This window comes from Mesoplodon densirostris, chromosome 10 (assembly GCF_025265405.1).
Source record: "Mesoplodon densirostris isolate mMesDen1 chromosome 10, mMesDen1 primary haplotype, whole genome shotgun sequence".
NCBI lineage: Eukaryota > Metazoa > Chordata > Mammalia > Artiodactyla > Ziphiidae > Mesoplodon > Mesoplodon densirostris.
Window position 1 is genome coordinate 35156054 of NC_082670.1, and position 14322 is coordinate 35170375.

The 14322-nt window shown below is 37.3% G+C and overlaps 1 protein-coding gene across 1 annotated transcript in view; it reads left to right on the top strand.

Moving 5' to 3' along the window:
• The window catches only part of KIF6 (kinesin family member 6), a 402079-nt gene that overhangs the window by 72379 nt on the left and 315378 nt on the right, over positions 1-14322 (top strand). The window contains exons 4-5 of the mRNA XM_060109677.1: positions 7091-7238; positions 12103-12212. Of these exons, the coding sequence (XP_059965660.1) occupies positions 7091-7238; positions 12103-12212 (258 nt within the window). The remainder of the gene's footprint in view (positions 1-7090; positions 7239-12102; positions 12213-14322) is intronic.

Below are 14322 nucleotides of genomic sequence, written 5' to 3' on the forward strand. Positions count from 1 at the left end.
AAATAAATAAATAAAATAAATAAAATAAAAAATAAAAACTCTTTATATAGCTTTCTATGAAGCTTTACCATTTGGTTTTCTGTTCCACTGAAGATGGGGGGAGAGTGAGCATATATTAGAGGATAATATATTAAGACAACTGGTAGAAAGAGAGAATATTTAAGTTTAAAAAGTAGATATAACAATCATCAGGTGCCAGTGTAGCACACTACAGTACTTACTTTTCATAGGCTGTAGCTAAATCAAAATGAAAATGCTAATTTGTTCTCTGTATCCTTTGCTTTTCAAGACAGGAATGCCTAATATATTTTAGAAGGTTTTCTATCAAAAAACAATAAAATGTTTAATGTTTGATACTTAAAGTCATAGACTTCATTTACCTAGAGCATTTATGGCTAAGAAATATATATTCAAATGACATTGCTAATGGGATAGTGCTATATAACTGGTGACAAATTCTGTTGAGCAGAAATATGCTATAATAATCCAGCTCCCATAGCCCAAGGCTCCAGACTGGCCATAGAACCAGGCTGGCTCCTGTGAACCAGCCTCCAAGCCAGCTCCTGTGAACTCAGGCTCCCAATCTACCCCTGCTCTTGACTGGACCCAGATGCCAGACCAACCCCAGTGATTCCCAGTGCCTGGTCAGCCCCTGTGGACACAGGATCCAAGTTCACCCATGCAGGCATGACATCACCAAAGGAAATTAATAAAGCTCCAATGACCAGCCCTAAAGAAATAGAGATCTATGTACTTTCTGACAAAGTATTCAGAATAATCCACTTAAAGAAATTTGGTGAACTACAAGAAAACAAAGATAGACAACTAAATGAAATTAGGAAAACAATGCGTGAACAAAATAAGAAGTTCAACAAAGAAATAGAAACCATTAAAAAAAAAAAACAAACAAAAATCCTAGGGTCAATGAGTACAATAACTGAATTGAAGGTTCATTAGAAAGCTTCCATAGCAGACTCAACCAAGCAGAAGCAAGAATTGATTAACTAGAAAAAAAGTCATTTGAAATCATCCAGTTAGAGGAACAAAAAGAAAAAAGAGTGAAAAAGAGTGAAGAAAACCTACATGAAGTATGAGATACCATTAAAAGAATCTACTCATTATTAAAGTTCCAGAAGGAGAAGAGAGGGATAAAAAAAAAAGGTGCAGAAAGCTTATTTAAAGAAATAATGGCTAAGAATTCTCAAATCTGGGGAAAGATTTGGACATCCATATTCCTGGAGCTAATAGGTCACCCCAAAATTTCAGACCAAACTGGTCTTATCCAAGACACATTAAAATAAAACTGTCTAAAATCAAAGACAAAGAGAAAAATTTAAAAACACCAAGAAAAAAAAATCCTCACAATAAGGGAAACCCCATAAGGCTATCAGCAGATTTCTCAGCATAAACTTTGCAGCCCAGGAGAGAGTGGAATGATATATAAAAGTGCTGAAAGAAGCAAAACAAAACCAGCCAACCAAGAATACTTCACTGGCAAAGTTGTCTTTCAGAAATGAGGGAGAGATACTTTCCCAAACAAACAAAAGCTGATGGAGTTTATCACCACTAGACCTGCTTTACAAGAAACACTGAAAGGAGTTCTTCAAGCTGAAATGAAAAGACACTAATTATCAACATGAAAACATATGAAAAAATAAAACGTACTGGTAAAGGTAAGTATATAGTCAAATTCAGAACACTTTAATACTGTAATATGGTGATGTGTTCATTGTTTAACTCTAGTATAGAGTTTAAAATACAAAAGTACTAAAAATAACTATAGCTACAATATTTTGTTAATGAATACACAATATAAAAAGAGGTATCGTGATATCAAAAACATACAATATGGGGCAAGGAGTAAATGGGTAGAATTTTGGGTATGTGATCAAATGGGTATGTGATCAAAGTTAAGTTGCTATCAACTTAAACTGTTATATCATTAAGATATTTTATGTAAGCCTCATAGTAACCACAAAGCAAAAACTTACAGGATATACACAAAAGATAGAAAGGAGGGAATCAGAGCATACCACATGGAAAATCATCAATTCACAAGGAAAGACAGGAAAAGAGGAAGAAAGGGACAAAGGAACTACAAATCAGCCAGAAAACAATGAATAAGATGACATTATTAATCCTTACCTATCAATAATTACTTTAAATGTTAGTGGATTAAATTCTCCAGTCAAAAGGCACAGAGTAGTTGAATGGATTAAAAAACAAGACCCGGGCTTCCCTGGTGGCGCAGTGGTTGAGAGTCCGCCTGCCGATGCAGGGGACATGGGTTCGTGCCCCGGTCCAGGAAGATCCCACATGCCGCGGAGTGGCTGGGCCCGTGAGCCATGGCCGCTGAGCCTGCGCATCCGGAGCCTGTGCTCCGCAACGGGAGAGGCCACAACAGGGAGAGGCCTGCGTACCGCAAAAAAAAAAAAAAAAAAACAAGACCCAACTATATACTGCTGATAAGCGACTCAGTTCAGTTTTAAGGACACATGTAGACCTCAAGTGAAGGGATGGAAAAATATATTTCACACACATGGAAACCAAAAGAAAGCAAGAGTGTGCTTATATCAGACAAAGTAGACTTTAAACCAATAAATGTAACAAGAAACAAAGTTAATCATAATGATAAAAGAGTCAATTCATCATGAAGATATAATAATTGTAAATATATATGCATCCAACATCAGAGCACCTAAGCAAATGCTAACAGATCTGAAGGTGTAAGTAGACAATACAATAATAGTAGTGGAATTCAGTACCTCTCTCTCAACAATGGATAGATAATCCAGATGGAAGATCAATAAGAAAACATTGGATGTGAACTATACGTTAGACCAAATGGACTTACCAGACCTATACAGAACATTCCTACCAACAGCAGCAGAATTCATTCTTCTCAAGTACACGTGGAACAGTCTCCATGTGTGATCGATCATATATTAGGTCACCACAAAATCTTAGAATATCTAAGAACATTAATTATACCAAATATCTTTTCCAACCAAAATGGTATGAAACTAGAAATCAATAACAGGAGGAAAACTGGAAAATTCCTATATATGTGGAAATTAAACAACACACTCCTGAATAAACAAAGGGTCAAAGACAAAATCAAAAGAGGAATCTAAAAATAGCTTGAAAGAAACACAAATGGAAACACAACACACTAAAACTTATGTGACGCAACAAAAGCAGTTCTAAGAGGGAAGTTTATAATTATAAATGCTTACAGTAAGAAAAAGAGAGATTACAAATAACCTAACTTTAAAACTCAAGGAACTAGAAGAAGAACAAACTAAGCCCAAAGTTAGAAGATGGAAGGAAATAGAGATCAGAGCAGAAATGAGCAAAATAGAAACCAGAAAGACAATAGAAAAAAATCAATGAAATGAAAAGCTGGTTTTTTAAAAAAGATAAACAAAATTGACAAACCTCTAGCTAGCCTAAGAATAAAAGGTAGAATTCTCAAACAAATAAAGTCAGAGATGAAAACAGAGACATAACAGCTGACATCACAGAAATACAAAGAATCATAAGAGACTACTGTGAACCTTAATATGCCAACAAATTGAATAACCTAGAAAAACATTTTTAGAAATATGCAGTGTAGCAAGACAGAATCATGAAGAAATAGAAACTTTGAACAGACCAATAACAGTAAAGAAACTGAATCAATAATCAGAAACCTTTCAACAAAGAAAATCCTGGGACCAGATGGTTTCACTAGTGAATTCTACCAGATATTTAAAAATTAACACCAATCCTTTTCAAACTCTTCTAAAAAAATTAGAGAGGAGGGAACATTCCCAAATTCATCTTACAAGGCCAGCATTACACTGATAACAAGCCAGACTAAGGATACCACAAAACTATAGACTAATATCCCTGTTGAAAATAGATGCAAAACTTCTCAACAGAATACTAGCAAACTAAATTCAACAGCATATTAAAAGGATCATACACGATGTTCAAATAGGATTATCCCTGGAATGCAAGGATGATTTAACATATGCAAATCAATAAATGTGATACACCACAGTAATGGAATAGAAGATAAAAATCATTTGATCATCTCAATAGGTGTAGAAAAAGCATTTGACAGAATTCAACATTCTTTCATGATAAAAACTCTCAACTGAATTGAGTATAAAAAGAATGTACCTCAACATAATAAATGCCATATATAATAAAACCACAGCTAACATCATACTCAATGGTGAAAGCTTTAAAGCTTTCCCACTAAAATCAGGAATAAGACAAGAGTGCCCACTTCCATTCAACATAATACTGGAAGTCCAAGCCAGAGCAATTAGGCAAGGAAAAGAAATAAAAGCCATCCAAATTTGAGAGGAAGAAGTAAAATTGTCTCTGTTTGTAGATGATATGATCTTACATATAGAAAATCCTAAAGAATCCACCAAAAAACTGTTGGAACTAATCAACAAATTCCCTAAAGTTGCAGCATACAAAATGAAAATACAGAGGTCAGTTGTGTTTCTATACACTAGCAACAAAATATCTGAAAAAGAAATAAAAAATACAATTTAATTTACAATAATGTCGAAACCAATAAAATAGTTAGAAATAAATTTAACCAAGGAGGTGAAAGATCTGTACACTGGAAATTACAAGACATTGAAGAGGAAATTGAAGAAGACACAAGTAAGTGGAAAGATATACCATGTTCATGGATCAGAAGAATTAATATTGTTAAAATGAACATACTACCTAAAGCCATCTATAGATCCAATGCAATCCCTATTAAAATTTCAATGGCATTTTTCACAAAAATAGAAAAAAAATCCTAAAATTTGTAAGGAACTACAAAAGAACTTGAGCAGCTGAAGCAATCCTGAGAAAGAACAAAGCTGGAGGCATCATACCACCTGATTTCAAGAGAAGAAAAGGGAACCCTTGTACACTGTCAGTGGAAATGTAAGTTGGTGCAGCCACCATGGAAAACAGTATAAAGTTTCCTTAAAAAATTAAAAACAGAACTACCATATGATTTGGCAGTCCCACTTCTGGGTATACCTTCAGTATCTGTGGGGGATTGATTCCAGGACCCCTTGCATTTACCAAAATCCATGAATACTCAAGTCCCATATTTGGTTCTCTGTATCCTATGGGTTTCAAATCTGTGGATTCAACTAACCCTGGATGGAAATTTCAGTACATAGTTGGTTGAATTTGCAGGTGTGAAACTCTTGAATACAGAGGGCTGGTTGTATTTATTGAAAAAGAAAATCTATGTCAAAGTGGATCCACACAGTTCTAACCCAAGTTGTTCAAAGCTCAACTATATATCCAAAGGAAATGCAATCACTATCTCAAAGAGATATCTGCACTTCCAAGGCAATTGCCAAGGCATGGAAAAACTTGTGTCCATCTATGGATGAATGGATAAAGATGTGGTATATTTTCACAATGGAATATTATTCAGCTTTAAAAAAGAAGGAAATCCTGCCTTTTGTGACAACATAGATAGACCTTGAGAGCACTGTGCTAAGTGAAATAAGTCAGAGAAAGACAAATACTGTATGTTCTCACTTGTATATGGAATCTATAAAAACAAGCTCATAGAAACAGAGAGTACATGGGACTTCCCTGGTGGCGCAGTGGTTAAGAATCTGCCTGCCAATGCAGGGGACACGGGTTCAATCCTTGGTCTGGGAAGACCCCACATGCCGCAGAGCAACTAAGCCCATGTGCCACAACTACTGAGCCCATGCGCCACAACTACTGAAGCCCACGCACCGCAACTACGGAACCCACGCACTGCAACTACTGAAACCCGCACGCTCTAGGGCCCATGTGCTGCAACTACTGAGCCCGCATGCTGCAACTACTGAAGCCTGTGCATCTAGAGCTCATGCTGTGCAACAAGAGACGCCACTGCAATGGGAAGCCTGTGCACTGCAACGAAGAGTAACCCCTGCTTACCACAACTAGAGAAAGCCTGCTCACAGCAACGAAGACCTAATGCAGCCAAAAATAAATGAAAAATAAATAAATAAAATTTTAAAAAAGAGAAAAAAGTAGAGAGTAGAATGGTGATTACCTGGGACTGTGAGGTAGAGGAAATGGGGGGATGTTGGCCAAAGGGTATAAACTTCCAGTTATAAGATGGGTAAGTTCTGGGCATCTAATATACAGCACAGTGACTATAGGTAACGGTACTGTATTATGTATTTACAAGTTGTTAAGAGAGTAAATCTTAAACGTTATCACCACAAAAAAGATAATTATCTGAGGTGATGGATATGTTGATGGATGTGTTAACTAAACTTATTGTGGTAATCATTTCACAATATATACATGTGTCAAATCATCACATTGCACACCTTAATCTTATATATGTTATATGTCAATTATATCTCAGTAAAGCTGGGAAAAAAGAGACATTAGATTAAAAAGTAAGGAGATTTTTATAGAGTTTGTAATAATATTTCAATTGGTTCATTAATTGTGACAAATGTACAATACTAGTGTAAGATATTAACAGTAGAGGAAACTAGTTGTGGGATATATGTGAACTCCCTGTACTATCTTTGCAACTTTTTTGTAAATATAAAAAAGTAGACTACATTTGACCCTTGAACAATGCAGGGGTTGGGGCACCAACCCTCCCCGCAGTTGAAAATCCAAGTATAGCTTTACAGCCATCCCCCTGTATCCATGGTTTTGCATCTGGGGATTCAACCAACTGAGGATTGTGTAGTACTGTAGTATTTATTTAGTGAAGAAAATGTGCTTATGAGTGGACCCACACAGTTCAAACCCCTGTTGTTCAAGGGTCAATTGTATTCTAAAATAAAAATTTTATTGAAATAAAGAAAATATTTAAGATGACTGTATCCCATTTGAGTTACAGGTCCTCTCTCAGAAAAAAGGATTGATGTGCTGAGACTCCTAGATAAAAAATAATTTCTAGCTAGATAGTCACATACATAAATATTTCTATAGATATTTCTATAAATGTCTTTTCAGTAGTGTTGAATCAAGTTGCTCTTAGAATACTAGCCATTTAATACAAATGCAGTTAGCCATTTTGATATTAAAAGTTTGCTATTTCTTTATGTAGTGTACTGGCAGGTTACAATGGTACCATCTTTGCATATGGACAAACAGGCAGCGGTAAGACATTCACCATCACAGGTGGGGCAGAGCGCTACAGTGACAGAGGCATTATCCCAAGGACACTGTCATACACTTTTGAGCAATTACAAAAGGTATGAAGCTTTAAGTTCATTTTATATTTGATATATTCAGCAGAAATTTATTGTGGGTGGAAAACTTATCATGACATTTTTTTATATTATACCTAAATGAGAAAATATTATGTAGTAACTCTGGTGTTTACATTTGAGGAAAGTTTGGGATTTTGCTGAAGAGGTGAAAATCCAGAAGGTGCTTCTCATTAAAGGGGATGCTGCTTCAGCAAAGGCTCAAAGGGTGTTTGTTCTGATACACCCATGGAGGTTAAAACACATTTTACCAACTTTTATATTTGTCATTAAGAAATTGAGGGCCTCCCTGGTGGCGCAGTGGTTGAGAGTCCGCCTGCCGATGCAGGGGATACGGGTTCGTGCCCCGATCTGGGAGGATCCCATATGCCGCGGAGCGGCTGGGCCCGTGAGCCATGGCCGCTGGGCCTGCGCATCCGGAGCCTGTGCTCCGCAACGGGAGAGGCCACAACAGTGAGAGGCCCGCATACCGCAAAAAGAAAAAAAAAAAAAAAAAAAAAGAAATTGAAGAATATCCTTTTGCCAAAATGGACCTTTGTTTTAGCTACTAAAGCACTGAATAGGATAATGTGGTTGTACTTTTTCACACTTTTAATGGAAGCCCAGAGGAATTTACCACAGTAAAAATCCTATTGCAATTAATATTATTATAAAGAGGAGTTTCCTATCTATATTATATGCATCATTTATTGTGTGGTTCCAACTGCCTGTTGCTTTATCAGGATTTAATAGAACTAACAATGTAGGTATCTCTATCCCCATTTTATAGTTGGGAAGACTGAGTCTTGGGTTACATTTATTTTTCTCTGCATCCTCATAAGTAGCTGATCTGGAGCTTCCATCCCAGGTCTGTGTGATGCCAAACTCTGTGCTTTTTAACCACTACGTACCCTGCCTCTGGGTATCAGACTGGCTTTATTTTAATGGTTGTATTTAAACAAATTCTACATAATGAGTCACTTAACTTCTCTGGGTTTCAGTTCTGCCCTCTGTGAAAGTAGGGACTAAATTGTACTAGAGGATCTCCAGCGTCCCTACTAGTTCCAACAATTCTTTGGTTGTAGCAATTCTGTATAACAAATGTCCTAACTAGGTCAGTGTAACAGTCTTTCCAAAATATCTCAACTGTATGCTGCTTGCATTCTGAGTTGCAAAGATGAGAAGTTGCTGAGATCTGCATAATTCTAATTTCCACCCATAAAGTAGCAATTACCCATTAGTTCAGCTCATCACTCACTAGTGCAAACATGCCAGCTTTGCATGCCAGAAAATTTGGAAAAGCAAGGATAGCGTATAGTGTATATGTTGGATCCAAATCCTTTCTTTTCACTTACTCATTTATTTCTGACATTAGCTGTTCTGTTTTGTTCCCAGATTTCGCCAACTGGGAGTATAATTTCTAATAGTTTTTGTTGCTGTGGCCTAATGTGGGAGCATGCTGTCTTGGGAAAATCATTGAAGTTGGTGCAGGCCAACCTGGTTCTAAGTGCACTACTTACAGGATGTGGCCTTGGGCAGTTCCTTAATGTCTCAGGCTTGTGGAGTAGCTGTGAGAGTTGAATATACTGTATTTAAAGATATTGTCCAGTTCCTGGCACATAGGAGATGCTCAAAAAGTGATAGTTATTACTATAGCCATTAATATCCATATATATATGCGTGTGGCCAAATGATTGCTGAATAATTTCAAAGAACCCTTTGAAACTCAGAACAAATGAAGCTAATTTCCCTGATTAAGTTAAACAGAATAAACAAATTCTTTCCTAATAGAAAATCTATTTGTCTCTTTTTAAATTTTGTCTATGGTTACCAAAATACAGTTTTAAAGGTCTAAATATCTCCCAAGTACCTACCATCTGTTGGGTTCATTATTTTATATCTGTTTGTCATTGACATTACTCTAAACCCCATTTCATTTTGAATGATTCTAAATAACTTCTTGGTTTGGAGAGAGCCCATCAGATCAGCGTATAGCCAGGACAACTCCTTGTAGACGAACAGATTAACACAATGGGGCACAACACATTAGTTATAACCTGACTGAGCTATGGCGAAACAAGTCAGAAGCAACTTTGAAGTTCTTCATAAAGTGTGTCCTCATTGTTTAGCTGAAAAATGCTGACAGGTACTCAGATGCCCCCAGTTGATTGCTTTAGAGGACACATGGTGCCCTCCAGAATCCTTAAAGGAAACATTTGACTTATGCAACATATTTATTTCAAGATAAACTAAGAACTAGTGCATACTGGGTCCTAAAATGCCCGTGGGTTTGATAGGAGCACATTTGCAAAGATTTTAAAAGAAGAAAATTGATTCCATTTATTTTAGAAATCACTGCTCATTATTTTTGAGTATTGTGAGGTTCATACTTGTTTGGGGGCAAGAGAAAAGGCTGTCTGCAGCAAACATGTGTGTTACATTACCGTCTGGCAGTCCTAAAGAGTAAAAAAGGAGTAATAAGGAAAGGTAGCTGCCACATAGCTCAGTGAATTTTAAGTGTGTATTCCAATAAAAGCCCAGAAAATGCAGAAGCCAGAGGAGCCAAAGGCATTATCCCTGTCATCTCTGGGCAATGGACTTGCCATTTTCCTGACTTTTTATTATTTCTTCTAGTTTCTGAAAGAAGAGAGTTTCTCCACTGCTGATGAACGTAGAAGTTGGCTGTTCTTTTTGCCTTTCTCTTCCTTTCCTTTTGTATTCACATACTGAATTCTCTATTTGGAGGCCTTCAGAAATAATAATAAAAATAATAGTAACAGCAATAATAATAACATCAGCAACAGCAATGATTTATTGGTGCCTATTAGCAGGCCACACATTTTTGGTAGGATTTAAAATACAGAACCTTATTCCTCTGTCACAACAGTTCTGCCATATTCTAAAGGTTATTATCCCCAATTTCATGATTAAACAACTGAGGTTAAGGGTGCAGGATCACTCAGTTATAAAGGCAGATCCAGTGTTCTAACCCAGTTTTGTCTGACGCTAAGATGAACTCATAAACGTATGCTAAAATCTCAAACCATAATCTGTGGGATATTTCACATATGTTCAGATAAGTTTTAGAAATACATTGTTTTAAACAGGATCTCAGGATGTTGCTGAGTGATTCCCCATGGGCTTTAATTTGCTCCGAGAATCTTTCAGAGATGGACAGTATGCATGCTGATCATGGAACACTTTTTTCCACAAGTATTCTAAGTAATATTTTAGGAAACACTGGATTAGACTAAAGGCCACTCAGAGTCTGTCTAGTATTTGTGGTCTCTGATTCCTGCACTAATTCAAGCTATAATCCCCCGAATTATGCTGATATGATGCCATTACTAAATGAGGATACTTTAGTAATGATAGACTGTTGATAGGTCTATCAATATAATTGATAGACCGTTTGTCAGCATAAGCATCCACAGTCACCCACATCAACAGGCTTTCTGGCATTTGGTTGGGAAAAACTTGATTAGTAAAGATTCAGTCCATGCTGTCACCTTCACAGAACACCAAACATGGAATTTCAGCTGTAGCTTCAGTGTTTTACTACAGTCATGTGCTGGCTGAGAGCTGCCTTAGTTTTTCATGTATTATTTCATTTTTATGAAATGGTAGTATCTTTATTTGGATAGTTTGAGACATTTTAGGACCAGAGAATCATATTCGTTTTAATCTGAAGAATGCCGAGGGAGTCGTTATCTAGTTTCTTCACCTTTAATGAGTGTGGAAACAGAGGCCTGACTTGGTAGGGGCTCAGAGCTAGTATGACTAGCATTCCAGCTTTGGATTTGCAGGCCACTGTTCTCTCCTCCATCTCTGTGACTTGGTCTTCTCCTTCTTTGAATAACACCTGTCAAATGGATTGTCTTGGATATAGATGAGAATCCTTTCTGTGAATATCCACTCTGATAATCTGCCGACCTTCTTGCCCGAAGACACAAATATATTCTCCTCTTATCAGTAGCAAGACTCTAATATTTGCAGAAATGGAAGCATTTGTGTTTTGGGGGAAACAAGAAGTGCTATTATTGATATTTGGTATTGAAAAAGTGAGCTTGGAATTTTCTCGAGACCTGAAAAAATTCCCTGTTTTATTCCATCTCAGAGGGAGTGGGTCCTTTTTGTCTGTTGGCAGAACTGAGAGTAGGACCAGTCACCTTGACTTTTATCCTAATTACATTGATGCCTATATTATTGCATTTCAACAATGACCCACAGAAAATACCTCTCCCTAACCAACAGTTGAATATCCCTAATTTGCCACTTGGGCAAGGAAAATTAACCCAACAGGTAAGGTATAGGTAGTGAGCTGTTAATGTCCACTCTTACTGTTACCTGATTGATCTAAACTATTTATGTTCCCTGGAATTCACTTTCCATATCTATTTATTGTCTGTTATCTATTTGTCATTGGAAATTTGAATATTAGAAAAGTTAAAAAGGAATTATGATTGAAGATGGTAACTCTTTGGCTACTGAAATTTTTAAACTGAAGTAAGAATTCTATGTTCTGTTCTTTTTTCTGTCTGGAAAGTAAAAAATGGTGTGTTATACAGTTCTGCAACCAAGTTGGCTCATTTTAAGTGTATATTGACTTTTTATGTATAATGTGGAACTAATAAAAAATAACAGACTGAAGTTGCTTGTAATCATGGGTGTTGGCCATTGGGGGAAAAAAAGCCTCATGCATATGGTAACTGGCAACTTGAAAGTGTCACGAACTGCAAATGTAAACCATACAAAGTGAGAGAGTGAAGGAGGGAAACTGTGAGGAAACTAGTGATAAATGTGTTCATCTTTCTCTAAGCCGAATCGTGATTTATAGCCATTTAATAATGTCTTTCTCTTTCCCAATCAGGACAGCAGCAAAATATATACAACGCACATTTCCTATTTGGAAATCTACAATGAATGTGGTTACGATCTATTGGATCCAAGACATGAAGCCTCCAGTTTGGAAGATTTGCCGTGAGTAGCAGAACAACAAAGAATGGGGGAAAATTACTTTCAGATGTTCCCTTCATTTGTTTTCTTTGAAACTTTGTATGTTTCTGGTCTCAATCATAATTAACAAATACTGGATAACAGAATCTTTTTGCAATATAGTGGATATTTTTTTCAGTTACAACAAATAGACAGTAGTGATGGGACCCAAAACTGCTTGAAATTCATTTCTTGAGACAATCTTTTTTGGAGTCGGCACGAACAAATGCAGTGAATGATCTCGGAGAGTGGGCGCTGAGAGGGTTGATGGGATGTGACAGAACTACTTGGCTCTTGCCACATGAAACCCTTTTACTCCTCTAGTTGTGGCCTTTCTCTGAAGAAGGTATTCAAATTAGCAATAAAAGAATCTGAAAGAGAGAAAATAAAACTCTAAGTGTTCCCTAAACGCTTCTCTGCTGTTATTGACTAATGTTGACACGCATTTGCTCAGATTGGCACTGATGGTTTCATAACTGAAATGTAAATAGAGTCTTCAGAGCTTATCTCTTAATGGAATAGGTTACTCTGCAAGCATGTATATAACATTACTCGCTGCTTGTTTGAATATTTGCCTAAATTATACATATATTCATTAGTAACAATTCATATACTTTTGTCCAGACATCTTCAGAATGTTGGTAGAGCCAAGAAAATGCATTGTAATATTTTTCTTATTAAATATTCTAAAGCAGTTTCAAGTATAGATGAATCCTCTACCAAAAAGGTCAACAACCATTTGCTTAGTTTAATTTGCAAAGGAAACAAGAAGAGATAATAAAGAAAATAGGTTATATAACCTTTATATACATTCTTCTGTTAATGTTAAGAGTTTTTACATCTCATCTTTTTTATGCTAACAGTATTTACTAGAGGGAGTTAGAAAAGGGGATTATTGTTGGCACTCTTAATATGTGTATAAAAGTTAAGAGAAAGGAAAGATTACTGACTCCATGGAAGAAATTGATTATAAAGAAGCTATTGGAAATAACTTTATGAAAAGGAAGCACTTTCCTCATAGGAAGGATAGAAACAGCAGCATTAAATACATAAAGGCCATGTGTTGAGGAGTCATGTGAAGTAAAAGCAGAAAGGCCAACTGAAGCCAGCTTTTTTTTTTTTAAATTAGTTAATTAATTAATTTATTTTTGGCTGTGTTGGGTCTTCGTTTCTGTGCGAGGGCTTTCTCTAGCTGTGGCGAGCGGGGGCCGCTCTTCATCATGGTGCGCAGGCCTCTCACTGTCGCGGCCTCTCTTGTGGAGCACAGGCTCCAGACGCTCAGGCTCAGTAGTTGTGGCTCATGGGCCTAGTTGTTCCGCAGCATGTGGGATCTTCCCAGACCAGGGCTCGAACCCGTGTCCTCTGCATTGGCAGGCAGATCCTCAACCACTGTGCCACCAGGGAAGCCCCTGAAGCCAGCTTTTGAGGGATTTGAATGACAGGCTTTTGGTGTGAGATTGGTCTTCATTCTAATAGGCTTCTTATTTAGTTTTCTAGCCTCCAGTCTAACCTGTATACCTCTAGGCTAACCTTTGTTTAAAATCATTTTTAACAAGTTATATCTACACGGAAGAGCTTGATAGCTTGTTTAGTAATAATCCAGAAATGAAGAGCTTGGCTATGATGAACATGGAGGAGAGAGAAATCTGAGGGATATGCAATAAATAAGTAGAAAAGAAGGGAAGGAAGGAAGGAAGAGAGAGAGGGAAAAAGATAGGAAAGGAAAAAAAGAAAGACTGAAAGAAAGATTATGCCTAGCACCTTGGACTTGATTGGTTTTGCAAAGAAGGTGAATCACAGCAAGTTGCTGCTCTAGTCGTTTTACTGACTGAGGAGACGAAGCTCAGAGAGGTAGGACTTGCCCAGGGTTTCAAAACTAATTGGTTAATGGTAGAACAAGGATTAAAACCAGATACTCGGGCTTCCCTGGTGGCGCAGTGGTTGAGAGTCTGCCTGCCGATGCAGGGGACATGGGTTCGTGCCCCGGTCCGGGAGGATCCCACATGCCGCGGAGCGGCTGGGCCCGTGAGCCATGGCCGCTGAGCCTGCGCGTCCGGATCGGAGCCTGTGCTCCGCAACGGGAGAGGCCACAACA